We start from the raw sequence: 13,417 nt of genomic DNA on the forward strand, positions 1-13,417 counted from the left end.
TGCATACAGCCTGAAGTTAGCTGCAACTAGTGAACATGAAGTAGTAAAGGCGATTATAAGTCTCAAATACAAAATGTCAGCAGGTTTAGATGATGCACCAATGCCACACTGCTTCACACATTTGCAAAGCCCATGGCTCACATTGTTAAATCTATCATTCATTGAGTGTCCCCCCACCCCTCCCTCCCTATAGATTAGAAATTTCAAAAGGGACACCTTAAGTCAAGAGTGCTAATAGGAATAAATTTGAGAATTATCAGTCATTTTAACTCCTGTCAGCATTCTCTAAAGTACTTGAAAAATTAATGGAAATCAAATCACTAAGTACTTAAATAACAATCTACTGAATAATAATCAACATGACTTTCAAACATAACATACAGAAACAGTGTTAGATTACACACATGAAATGCACAAAAGTTTTGAATCACCTCTGTTCCCAGAACTCCTGAAGATAGACATTGACTGTGGATACCGTATCACAGACAGTCACAGTCACTTTGACTGTTCAGAGATGCCAATAAAACTGCCCAAAGATGTAAACAAACATGCAAGAGCAGCTCCTATTAGACTGAGGGTGTCCGACATCTGATCAGTTCCAGCCATTCCAGCAGGGAACAGGTACATGGCTCGTGTTTTATGTAGTTCAAACATGCCTAGACGGTCCATATCGCGGTTCGATCATGTCCACATTGTTACTTTGTGCTGGGAAGGGCTCTCAACAAGGGCATTTCGGAGTGAACCAAAGCAATGTTGTTGGAACATGGAGGAGATACAGAGAGACAGGAACTGTCAATGACATGCTTCACTCAGGCCACCCATGGCCTACAACGGATTATGGCTCAAAAGAATCCTGACATCAACGCCACAGTTTTGAATAATGCTTTTCGTGCAGCCACAGGAAATTGCATTACGACTCAAAATGTGTGCAATAGGCTGCATGATGCACAACTTCACTCCCGACGTCCATCTTTGCAACAAAGACACCATGCAGCTTGGTACAGATGAGCCCAACAACATGCCGAATGGATCACTCGGGTTTGGCATCATGTTCTCGTCACCAATGAGTGTTGCATATGGCTTCAACCAGAAAATCGTCAGATGTCTGGCAGGATGTCTTAGACACACTGTCCAGCGCGTGCAGCAAGGTGGAGGTTCCCTGATGTTTTGGGGTGGCATTATGTGGGGCCAACGTACACCGCTGGTGGTCATGGAAGGCACAGTAATGGCTGTACGATACGTGAATGCCACCCCCAACCAATAGTACAACCATATAGGCAGCATAATGGCAAAGCATTCGTCTTCATGGATGCCCCCATCATGCACATCTTGTGAATGACTACCTGCAGAATAATGACATCGCTCGACAAGAGTGGCCAGCATGTTCTCCAGACATGATCTCTATTGAAAGTGCATGGGATTGCACTGTTTAAGGACAACATGAGCCACCAACCACTCCGAGGGGTCTACGCCGAATCGCCGTTGAGAAATGGGACAATCTGGATCAAAAGTGTCCTGATGAACTTGTGGTTAGTATGCCACGATGAATACAGGGGTGTATCAATGCAAGAGGAAGTGCTACTGGGTATTAGAGGTACCGGTGTGTACAGCAATCTGGGCCACCACCTCTGAAGGTGTCTCTGTGTGGTGGTACAACATGCAATGCGTGGTTTTCATGAGCAATAAAAAGCGTGGAAATATTTATGTTGATCTCTATTGCAATTTTCTGTACACATTCAAGCTGCAAGCAATGGGTACAAAATGGATAGAAAACAAGAAGTTTGCAAAACGGATCACAGGTTGTATATTCTACATCAGTGCATTCTAATAATAAAATCAGTGCCACCAGGCTGACCTTAATGTGAAGAAAACAAATTATATTCAATCTGAGAAGATAACTCAAAACCAAGATCTCCAACTGGTGCTGAGCAGAAATACGACTGCCCATAACTTTTCTGATTGCATCTTGATCAAGACAAATTGGGAAGACTGAACTGAACTTTTCCAGAGACTCAGTTCTGCATACTTTGCTCAGAGAATTATTTCTAAACTACTTTCTTCTGGCAGAGCTAGAAAGGCTTATTTTGGTTACTCCCTGCCCCTTTCAGCTTGTGGAATACTCTACTGGGATAAAATTAACAGGCTAGTCAATTACATGAAATCTTTACATTACTGAAAAGGGCTATTCAAATCTTGTCATGTAGCTCTGCTAGGACTTACTGCAAGACCCTACTTAAAAAAAAAACCAGCTTTGCTTTTTACACCCTTCTTTCACGTACACAAATATAAATTGATGTTGGGACTAAGATTTCAAAATTACCACATTTATAATACTCACAACTGTGGTTCCCACCATATAAAACAAGTGAACCACTTGGTGTCATTCTTTATAATGCACTCCCAACTCTCAAAGAGATTGGAGAAGGAAATGGCTTTTAGAGCCGAGTTAAAATCTTTCCTGTTGAGAAGTATTTCTACAATGTAAGTGAATATGTTACCTTACAGAAATAAGTTACTCATTTATTATAAATGTCTTTTGACTCAAACAATGACCATCTGCGCTGTATCTGTCTATGCAAAACCATGTTTCTGCTGTTGGTTTTCTGTTTCAAACATAATGCAACGCATCTCCTCAGGAAGAGGATCTGGTGGTAGATTAGTCGTGATGGCTATAGAGCCAGCACATGCTATACTTTTCTGCAGTGTTATTGGTAGTTTCACATTCCATGCATCCTTTGTGTGATAAATTGTTATGAAGTGGAACAAGTCGAATTATTTTGCAAATATGTTTACATGAAACATACAGATGTAAATTATGTAGTGGTTCCTATCCACCAGCTTTTAGCCTACACAGTACAATAGGGCCTAACAGAAATTCTTCAATGGGTTAGGAGTTGGCAAAGAAAAATTTTTCCACTTTATTTTCAAATTTGTTTTGTTATCTATCAGACTTTTTTTATCAATGGGCACCAGTCAGTGATCAAAAATTTTGGTTGCAGCATTTGTGCTAAAGACAACATTAATGTGGCATAACCAATGTCATGTTTTCTAGTATTGTAGTCATTCCTTCTGAACTGTGATGGATGATTTCATGAGGGAACAAGTATACTGGTAGCAGTAGTCAGAATGCCCAACTCTGTTTTTAAGCAATATAATCTAAACTGATGCTAACTTTACACATGAACATGTGTACATGTTGGGGTTTAAGTGTACACTATTCGACAAACAGTAGGTGAAACATCAGCATTTCTATATAGAAGACAGTTTTTATGTACAAGTAGGAAGCAGAATAAAGAGTGCCAGTACTCAAATTCTATAGCACTGGTGTAATCAGAATAAACAATTTTCTGCACAAGAAGTTCTGGTTAACTGTTCTGACCAATTCTACATAACATATCCATACTCCGCAAGCCACCTAAGTTCGTGGCAAAAAGTATCTCTCTTTGCAACACATATTACAGTTTCCTCCCATTCCACAATGCAGAATGTTCATGGGAAATGCGCGAGTATGTCATGATACATTGTACCAATATATCATGCACGAAGCAGTTCATCCAAGAATTGACATCAATCCTTAAGTTGTGCCTCTCATTTACTTAAATACCCGTTGGCTACCGAAGTGAAATTAACATTTCGTTTTCATTGGCTACGCGTTTTAGAAGCAATTTCAGGGCACGCAAGGAAAGCAACTCCATGATATTAAAGTTCGAAAATGTAGTGCACAGCAATATCGGAATGTGGGCAATTGTTTTTGCCAATTGTACGACATTAATGCCACTCATCTGCTAACCAGTTTTCTGAATATGATGTGCTTTGGTTGTGTTACTCGAATCCGTATGGTGTGTGCAACTCATGCGATAATGACTCCTTTTACCAATAAATCTATTATCTCGATTTTGAAAGCACAACATGGACATACAGAACTGTCCTGCAAATTTCTTCCCCGCCCCCTCAGAACTAATGTCACACACGCATGTGGCTTGTCACGAAACATTTTACGGAAGAAATATAATCTTCGTCACAATGATGAGACTTGGATGGCTGCCCAGCAAAGCAAATATGTCTAGTGAAATGCTTTATACACAAAGTCTATAATAACGAACGTTGAAGAAGGCAACAGCGTTAAGCTAACGCAATACGCACATTACACATGCTTCGTAACAAGCAAGTTGCCATAACTTCGTTACTTTCGCCAAACTTACTGTTTTCTAATAAACACTTAGCACGCCATAAACTGAAAACTAATGAGTGCCTGGGAAGTGTGATGGTGACTCTCACTGTAAACTTACGATTGCAATCGCACTGAAAAGTTAATCAGAACGTTTCATTAGCTGTCCCTTAACATAGCATATTGATATAACATACACAGTTTAATCACCTCTTTATCCTTGAGCCCCAATAACAGAACCTCTTCCATAAGAGTAAGTCTTGTTTCTTTCGAATCTCCATCCTCCAAGTCGTCATCTCGGTCTCCCGACTTCTTGTCATCTGAATCTATGTTATCTCTTGACACTCCTTCTCCATTTTCACGAGACACATTCCGTCTCTGCACAAGTCCATCACCTCGATGCATTTCTAGCGATTGTCTGTTGAAGATTTTGTAGGTAGTTGTACGGCAACTGAGAGCTTACTAGCTGTTCAACGTCATCAGTCTACTGTTGACATGTGTAACACTCTCTACACACTCCTTTACGTCTAACAAATATGGCGGCTGCTGATGTTACGAAGCCTTGAACCCAGAATGCACTGCAAGGGATGTAGAGATTTTCGTTGCCAGGCAACAACGAACAAAAATCAGCTGTCTTGGACGCCAGACGATTAGCCTGTTTTGCTGGTAATATTCATCACTCTTGAAATGTAGGCTTTACATAATTGTCAGAAGTGGTAGCCTTCCTTTTTTATCAAAATTATGGATCGACCAAAGTATTCCTCAAGTGTAAGGATTGGCAATTGGAACGAAGAGCTTTATTCAGAAGAGGTACTGAAATCTGTAGTTTGATGATGTAGGCTAATTGTAACTGTTTTTAGACCTCTACTTTTCGCATTTAGAACTGAAGTAGTACGCCTTTCAGGTTCTTCATTGCTGTCAACAAAATTTTATAAGCTACGGAGAAGTTGTCAGTACAAATAAATGAAAAAAACTATTATTATTCGCGACAGACATGAACTTTTGTTAACAATTTTAGTTTGCGTAATTAGTTCGTTAATCCGCGATAAAATGTATGTGAAATGTGTCAGAAACAACAAAGGTTGCACACACACACACACACACACACACACACACACACACACACTCACTCACTCACTCTGACGATTTTTCAGGAAAGTAATGAACCAGTTATTTAAGTTCGGTTATTACTCTGCGTTGTAGAAAGCAATGTCCAGAAAAAAAGAACTAAGTATGCGTAGAGAGAAGCCTGCTGTTACTGTCTACCAGACGTTTTGTGATTGTCACACCTTTCTGTACCACTGTAAGATTCAGTTAAAACTACCGCAGTTATTTCTCCTTGTATTATTATGTTAGTGATTATTTTTATTATTCTAAAAGCTAATGAATTGATCTTAACCATTTTCTTCATTGAATGATTATACTGTAGGTTTGTGGTTAATATACTCAGTGAAACAGATATTGTACCCACAAAGTATAACTTACTGTCTGTGTGAACTCTGCATGTAATTGTAATTTCTTTCTTTTGTATAATGAATACTTATCATAAAATTCGTCTGTGTGATGCATTGTGACATTATATTACACTTCAGAAGGTGTTACCCCAACAAATTGCTGTTTGTTATGGCATTACATATTGTCTTACTGAGAGGAAGTCATAAAACTTGGACAGTTTATGCAAAACAAAGGAGGAGATGGAATGGTGACAAGTAAATAAATGACTGGACTCACAAAGCAGAAACACAATTCAGTCGGGTACACAAATCCATAGTGTCCTTTCTTGGTACCAAACAAATAGTAAAATTGGAGATAATAATGAAATATTCAGATTTTGTGGTCCCCTTATTGGTGTGTCCTAAGTGAACCAGTGATCTACTGGAAAAGAAATAAAGTTAAAAGAAATAGTAAGGAACTTTTTAAGCAAGGGATGTTGTCATTGTGTGGCATAAGGCACACGTAAAAATCAGTATACACAGTGTCCCCACGTGTATGTAAAACCAGAAAAGGCATCTTGTTGAATATGAATAATTGGTTAATAGTTAAATACTGGTGTTGTAAAGAAAATTGTGGCTTCCACCATGACACAATCCTGCCAGTCAGGCACCTTGTACCAAGCGAGGTGGTGCAGTAGTTAGCACACTGGATTCGCTTTTGGAAGGAAGATGGTTCAAACCTGCATTCAGCCATCCTGATTCAGGTTTTCCCAATTCCTTTAATTCACTTCAGGCAAATGCCGGGATGGTTCCTTTGAAAGGGCACAGCCAATTTTCTGCCGCATCCATCCCTAATCCAAGTGTTGTCACTGGGACATTAAACACTAATCTCCTCCTCCTGCTCCTCCTCCTCTGGCAACCTGTGTGCTCACATCACTGGTTATTTCTTGTAGTAGGTCCTGATTTAGCATTATCAGTGCCAAGTGTAAGGTGTGTGTACAGGTAAGATGCCAATCAATAATCCATGGAGGTTGACAGTAGTATTGTGATTGTTACTTACACAAGAATGATAGAGACTGATACCGACAGATGATTTCTGTTCTCTTGCAAGGGACTCTTTTTCTTAAAGGTGTTGAAGAGATGCTTCTGATGAGAGAGATGAAACTGTTATTTTGTTAAATGTGATTTCCCTTTCCTCAGACGAATTTGTATGGTGATTAAGCATGGCCCTTTCACTCTATTCTTTCCATGAGTCAATGATTTGGGAACCTACCTGATTGTTATTTTTGACAGTCATATTGCTAAACCATTTGAAGATCCAGCTGCTGTGCTGTTTTGGAATGGTTTTCTCTTTCTGTTCCTGGTAACATTTGCTCCTTCCATACTGTTGTTTGCATCAAAATCACAGGAACATATTTTGATTAGTATTCATCAACTTTAGAACTAAGCTGAGGTAACTTAGTTTTTCTCTGATTTCCATTAGATAGACTTGGCTCCATTGTAAAAAGTAGGTCAGTTTAACTGACATAAAATGATAAGTGATGAATAATAAATATGTATTGGGATGTATGATTTTCAATCACAGTTGTTTTTCATGTTTCATGTTTGATGACAAACCTTTTTACGTTCATGGTATTAGCAACTTCAGGGTGATTGTAGTAAACAGCACAACCAAAATTTATAATAAAAATGTAAGATTGCTTATTCAAGTCTCTCTGTCCAAAATAGGTTCTGAAACTAATGTGTGGTTTCAGATACCACAGTTTTGAGATTAACATCACATTCTTAATTAATAGTACTTGATTAATAAGGTAATAAATGTAATTTGCAGAACCAATAATGAAGTGTGAAGAGACAAATTTTTTATCAGTGTATGCAGCAGAGTAGGCCCTACTATAATTATGAGGAATGAAAACATATATGCCCATTTATTTGACTTTTTCATTTTCTATTCAACAACTTGTGTGCATTTATTTCACCTTAAAGCTACACATGCACTTTATTGTATAATTCACAATTCAGCTTTCTATCATAATCAGGTCTCTAAAAACAAATTGAAAAATACTAATTTTTATAGTAGCCACAATATTGTGGACGGCTAAATCTATGGAAAACATCTAGCAACACATAACAGGGATAACGTGGCTGATAATGTACCCCTAAGAGTTATTTTGTTCTCAAGAAATAATAATCCCTGCATTGCAGAGGATTTAAAATATCATAAATTATTAAAAGCATTTAATGGTATCAAATTAATGTTTATGGTTAAATGAAGTGGGTTAGGATCAACTATTAAATGACTGTACCATATCTAAATACAGTAGAGACATGTACATTGTGTTCTGGGGATGTAACTGGTGGCAGTGGGAGAGAGCAAATGTCAAGGGTAGAAGTGCGACGGAAGGCAGGTCAACAGAATATGGTCACTTATTTCCTTCTTTTGCGTGTCTGCAAAATGAAGAGCGATCAAGTGAGTCCAATCTCAATGCCACTATATCACATTATGAAAACTACACACTGTTTCAAAATAATACCAACCCTTCCATAGCATGCCTTGTAATTGTAATCTGTAGGTATTCAGCTAAATTGGCAGACTTTATATTTGTGTAATTTACCACATAATTGAAATTTTATGGTTTCCTTTTAATATGATATTCATATGAATAACCTCACATTTTACACTAGACTCGCATTCGGGAGGACGATGGTTCAATCCCGTCTCCGGCCAACCCGATTTAGGTTTTCCATGATTTCCCTAAATTGCTTCAGGCAGATGCTGGGATGGGTCCTTTGAAAGGGCACGGCCGATTTCCTTCCCTCACCCGAGCTTGCACTCCGTCTCTAATGACCTCAATGTCGGCGGGACATTAAACACTAATCTCCTCCTAACCTCACATTTTTCATTATTTAAAGTCGATTGTCACTTCTTGCACCATACAGGTAACTTATTTAAATCATTTTGCAATTGATTTTGATCTGACGACTTTACTAGATGGTAAACGACAGCATCATCTCAAACAGTCTAAGAAGGTTGCTCATATTGACCTCTAAATCATTTATATATGAGGTGTATCTGAAAAGTTTGGTGAATGGTTTCACAAAATAGAAGAAACAAGGGTTGCAAACAAAATACCTACACTGGCCTTCAAGTAGTCACCATTAGAAACTATACACTTTTGACATCAGTCATAAAGCCATGGGAAACTGTCAGCAAACGCCTGTTGTGCAGTCAGTCAGAGTACTGTAGCCTCATGTTGTTCAATAGTCATGTCATTTTAGGAGATGAGGCCTGGTGCTACCAATACAATTCGGAGACCAAGTGTCAGTCAGTACTGTGGTGTTCATCATCTTCCCTGCCTCCCCTGTACAGAAAGTCATGATGAATCATGTCATTTTTATTGAAAAAAGGCAATCAGTGTCATCTTAATTTTGGAATTTGTCAACAATTTTTTTTGCCATTGATGGTGGCTTTTTCTCCTGATTAAAATTACTGAGAGGTTCATAGTCAGCATTAAGTAGAAAGTTTCAGTGGCATCAGTAAGCAACATTTGACTGAAACAATGGGAGGATGACTATTAACAGCACAGATGGTGAGTACCAAGCAAAGAAAAGAAATCTAGAAGTTGAAAAGAATATTATACAAAGGGGCATCTACAAGGGAAATGAACTTGACTATGATATTATAGTGCAGCAACAACTACACAGGGTGACTGCTGTGGTCACACACATTAGCTCCATTTGTGCCATCCAGAGGTGCAGTTGTGGCATTAATTGAGTGAATGTGTGGTAACAAACGAATGGCGTCAGCCACCAAGTTCATGTCCACTGCTTGGAGCACTGTGTTAATGTTTATTACTTACTCCTTGAGTTGTAACTTGTTTACTTTATGTTTATTCTGCTCTTCGCTTGCTGCATATTGTCAAGTCATTTACAGCAACTAGTTCTTTCCCTTCCCTTACTTCATGTTAATGAAACTGTTCAAGCCTATTCTAGCATGTGATTGAGCACTTATTAAGTACAGGTAGCACTACATGATTTAATATTCCCATTAGTGGTGACCCTGATGTGGTCAGTGCTGAGAAACTGGTCAGCAGCAGCATTGATTACAGGATGGAACTGCCTGAAGTATCGTGACTGGCCGTACGCCTCCTACTGCTTTAGCTGCTTAATCCAGTTCTCTGGTTTCCCCAGGTCAGGGCCAACATTTGCTACGCCAGAATTATAGCAGATGCAACTAAATTTGAATTAACAGTAAGTCAGCTCGATCAATGCTATGTTTCCGAAGTTTGGCTCGAGCAGCAGAGAACACATTCAGAAGATTAAAGATAGAGATTATTTGTAGAGTCGCAGCATCACAGGAAGACCGTATCAGACAAGTACTGACTCAGGAAGACCTAGGTGACAGAAAACCATCCCAGTACCTGGGCCATTTCCAAAGCAAGAGGGACATCGGAACAGTACTTGACAATCTTGTGCGGACTCTATGGAAAGACCATCTGCCGCTGCAGGTAAAAGCAATCGTTGCATCATGGACAGAGGTGTCTCTGGATGCTGTTGCAGAAGAAGCAGCATCCAAGAAGCCATTGCTCTGAACCAACAGGTTAGTACTGTGGCAACGTCTGGTAGTGTTGTGTCTGTGACCATTCCCGTCTCATGTGCAGATTACAGTGGTCTGTCCACCAAAGTTTATGCACTGAGCAGACATTGATGTCACAAGGAGCTCATAGTCAATAAACAGGATGTAGCCGCAGGTAACCTAGGAGCCATTCCTCAAGTCAGTCCATATCAGACAGTGGTCTGCCAACCTTCATGTACCACAGAAGATTCGGAGAACAGACTAAAAAGTGCAGTATCCCCTGCACCTGCCCAAATGCAAACAGTGGTCAGCTGTAGGCGCCACTGACTGCCCAACAACTTCCTGGTACCTATTCATTACTGACTGGGTGTTTAATAGATATAGGGGCTGGCATTAGAATCCTGCCCAGAGTATCACTATGCTGTTGCAGACTGCCCGCTGCATTTAGCTTATCTGCTGCAAATAATTCAGCAGTTATGATATCTGACATGTTGCTTGAAGAGCTGAATTTGGGATTCTGCTATCATTTCACATGGGATTTCACTGTGGCAGATGTGACTGAAGCAGTTATAGGTGCTGATTTCTTAGCTTACTACCAGATTTTGCTTGACACAGCAAATGACCACCTAGTGGACAATATTACCAGACTTACAGACACGGGGTATCATGGTGATGCGGAACATACGACATCAAGGTCATACGGGTTGCGGATGAGGAGTACCACTCACTACTGTGTGAGTTGTCAACCTTAATGAGACCTCCAGGTGTGTCACAGCAAGTGTTGCATGGTACAGCCATTAACCGGGGAGCGTACATCGTGAACCGGGGATAGACTGCCTTAGTCTTACCAGCCAAGAAGACTGGCTGCAGGACACCTCATCATTGCTTAAGTGGATTTCGATGCAATGCTGTAAGAAGGCATCATCTGACATTGCAGCAGCCCATGAGTGTCTACACTGCATTTAGTACCCAAAAAAGCAAGGAGCCTGGAGTCTGTGTGGTGATTATAGAGCAGTCAACTCACCAACCGAGCCTAACTGCTACCCAGTGCCACTATAAGAAATTATAACTACATGGTGAACGAAGGCACTGTATTCACTGTTATAGACTGTGTAAAGGCATGTACTCATAATCCTGTGGCAACAGAAGACAATCTAAAGACTGCAATTATTCCACAATTTGGTTTGTGTGAGAGCAAGTTTGACTCTCTGCCTATGTAATGCTTCAAAAATCTGCAGCGGTTGATCGACTCTTTCTTGCCTGGGTTGGCCTTTTGTTTTGCCTATTTGGATGGCATTGTAGTGTACTCACTGGCGAAGGATCAACATTGCCAGCATCTGAGAGGGGTTTTTGAGTGTTTAAAAAAAATACCGCCTGGTGTTGAACATGGCGAAATGTGTGTTTGGTCAACCTGAATTTGAATTACTGGGTCATCGAATACCTTCAGCAGGCTCATTAACAGTCTCTAAGAAGGTTGAAGCTATATTGCAGCTACCTACGCGGTCTACAATAAAAGAGCAACTTAGATACTTAGGAATGCTCAATTTTTAGTGCCAGCATTTACCACACACTGCAGAGCAGCAGGCACTGTTGAACACAGCACTAGCTGGTCCCAATGTTAAGAGCAGTTCTCCTGTGCAATGGACCAAGAAGATCAATGCAGCTTTTGAAGCAACCAAAAAGAGCGTGCACTACTGGTGCACCACAAGCTCAAAGCTCCACTGGCATTAATGGCGGACACCAGTCAGTTAGCCAACAATGGGTGGACGACGTGTGGGCAGCTGCTGGCTTATTTTTTGCACAAGGTATCATCTTTCCAGCTAAAATAAACCGCATATGATCAGAAAATTTTAGCCGTATATTAAGTAATCAGGTACCTCCAACCACAGGTTCATCTACACCTACATACGAGATGTGATTGGAAAGTTTTAAGAATGGGCTTGTATTGTGCAATGGTGGTTCTTACATGCTACTGTGATGCATTTCCTTAAAAATAGTCCCCTTTTGACTGAACACACCGACTCCAACAATGTTTCAACTTTTGGAAACATTCTTGGATTTTTTTTTTTTCCTGAAGTGTGTTAAGGACACTCTCCGTATTTTCCTGGATGTCTTCAGTCGAGTCAAATCGCTTCCCTTTCATTGAAAATTTCAGTTTAGGAAACAGTTAGAAGTCTGCAGAGGCCAAATCAGGGGAATATGGTGGTTGTGGAAGCACAGGAATTTTGAATTTGGTCAAAAATTCAGTGATGGAGAAGGCATGATGAGCTGGAGCAATGTCATAGTGTAGCACCCAACTGCTGTCTTTCCACGATGCAGGCCTTTTCTTCTGCACCTTTTCGTGCTCAGGGACGCATTTGTAGTATTCCTGGTTAATTGTCTGTCCTCCAGGGGTAAATTCGTGATGCACAATACCGGTAAAATCGAAAAAAATCACCAACATTGTCTTCACCTTCGACCGACTTTGCCGTGCTTTTTTCGGTCGTGGTGAACCTGGCGTCTTCCACTGTGAAGTGTGCACTTTGGTTTCAGGATCATATCCATATACCCACGATTCTTCACCTGTGATTATCATATTTAACAAATCTGGGTCATTTTTAGTCCAGTTAATCAGTTCTTGGCACAATTCAAGTCGATATTGACTCTGGTCACTTGAAAACACTTTTGAAATGTATTTTGCGGATATCGGCGCATGTTCAGATCTTCAGTTAAAATTGACTAAACTGCATCGAAACTTAAATTAAGTTCATCAGCCATCTCCCCAATTGTAAGTCTACGACCAGAGCACACTAAGTCACAGTCTTTCACAATTTTTTCATTCGTTTTTGAGATGGAAGGACGGGCAGACCGTGGTTCATCTTCAGATGATTCGCGGACATTTTTAAACCTGTTGAATCAGACAAAAACATTTGACTGTCTCATACAATTATCTCCAAAAACTGTTTTTAATAGTTCGTATGCCTCAGAAGTCGATTTTCCAGTTTTAAAACAGAATTTCACACAAACTCGTTGCTCCGTTTTTACGCCCATTTTCACGCAGACAGACCCGCACAGCCGGCCGGGGTGGCCGAGCGGTTCTAGTCGCTGCAGTCTGGAACCGCGCGACCGCTACGGTCACAGGTTCGAATCCTGCCTCGGGCATGGATGTGTGTGATGTCCTTAGGTTAGTTAGGTTTAAGTAGTTCTAAGTTCTAGGGGACTGATGACCTCAGAAGTTAAGTCCCATAGTGCTCAGAGCCA

General features: G+C 40.2%; 2 protein-coding genes across 4 annotated transcripts in view; one reads left to right on the plus strand and one right to left on the minus strand.

The window, feature by feature from the left end:
- Positions 1 to 4,660, minus strand: part of LOC126273201 (Golgi phosphoprotein 3 homolog sauron) — a 41,224-nt gene extending 36,564 nt beyond the window's left edge. The window contains exon 1 of the mRNA XM_049976744.1: positions 4,379 to 4,660. Coding sequence (XP_049832701.1) covers positions 4,379 to 4,573 — 195 coding nt within the window. The 5' untranslated portion in view covers positions 4,574 to 4,660. The remainder of the gene's footprint in view (positions 1 to 4,378) is intronic.
- A 125-nt stretch (positions 4,661 to 4,785) lies between these two features.
- The window catches only part of LOC126273199 (cilia- and flagella-associated protein 161-like), a 376,598-nt gene continuing 367,966 nt past the window's right edge, over positions 4,786 to 13,417 (plus strand). For 2 of the 3 annotated variants that reach the window (XM_049976740.1, XM_049976741.1), the window contains exon 1: positions 4,901 to 4,978. In XM_049976740.1, the coding sequence (XP_049832697.1) occupies positions 4,910 to 4,978 (69 nt within the window). In that variant the 5' untranslated portion in view covers positions 4,901 to 4,909. Of the gene's footprint in view, positions 4,979 to 13,417 lie in introns of all 3 variants that reach the window. The other variant, XM_049976743.1, reaches the window with a different exon arrangement.

Source organism: Schistocerca gregaria, chromosome 5, assembly GCF_023897955.1.
Source record: "Schistocerca gregaria isolate iqSchGreg1 chromosome 5, iqSchGreg1.2, whole genome shotgun sequence".
Taxonomy (NCBI): Eukaryota; Metazoa; Arthropoda; class Insecta; order Orthoptera; family Acrididae; genus Schistocerca; species Schistocerca gregaria.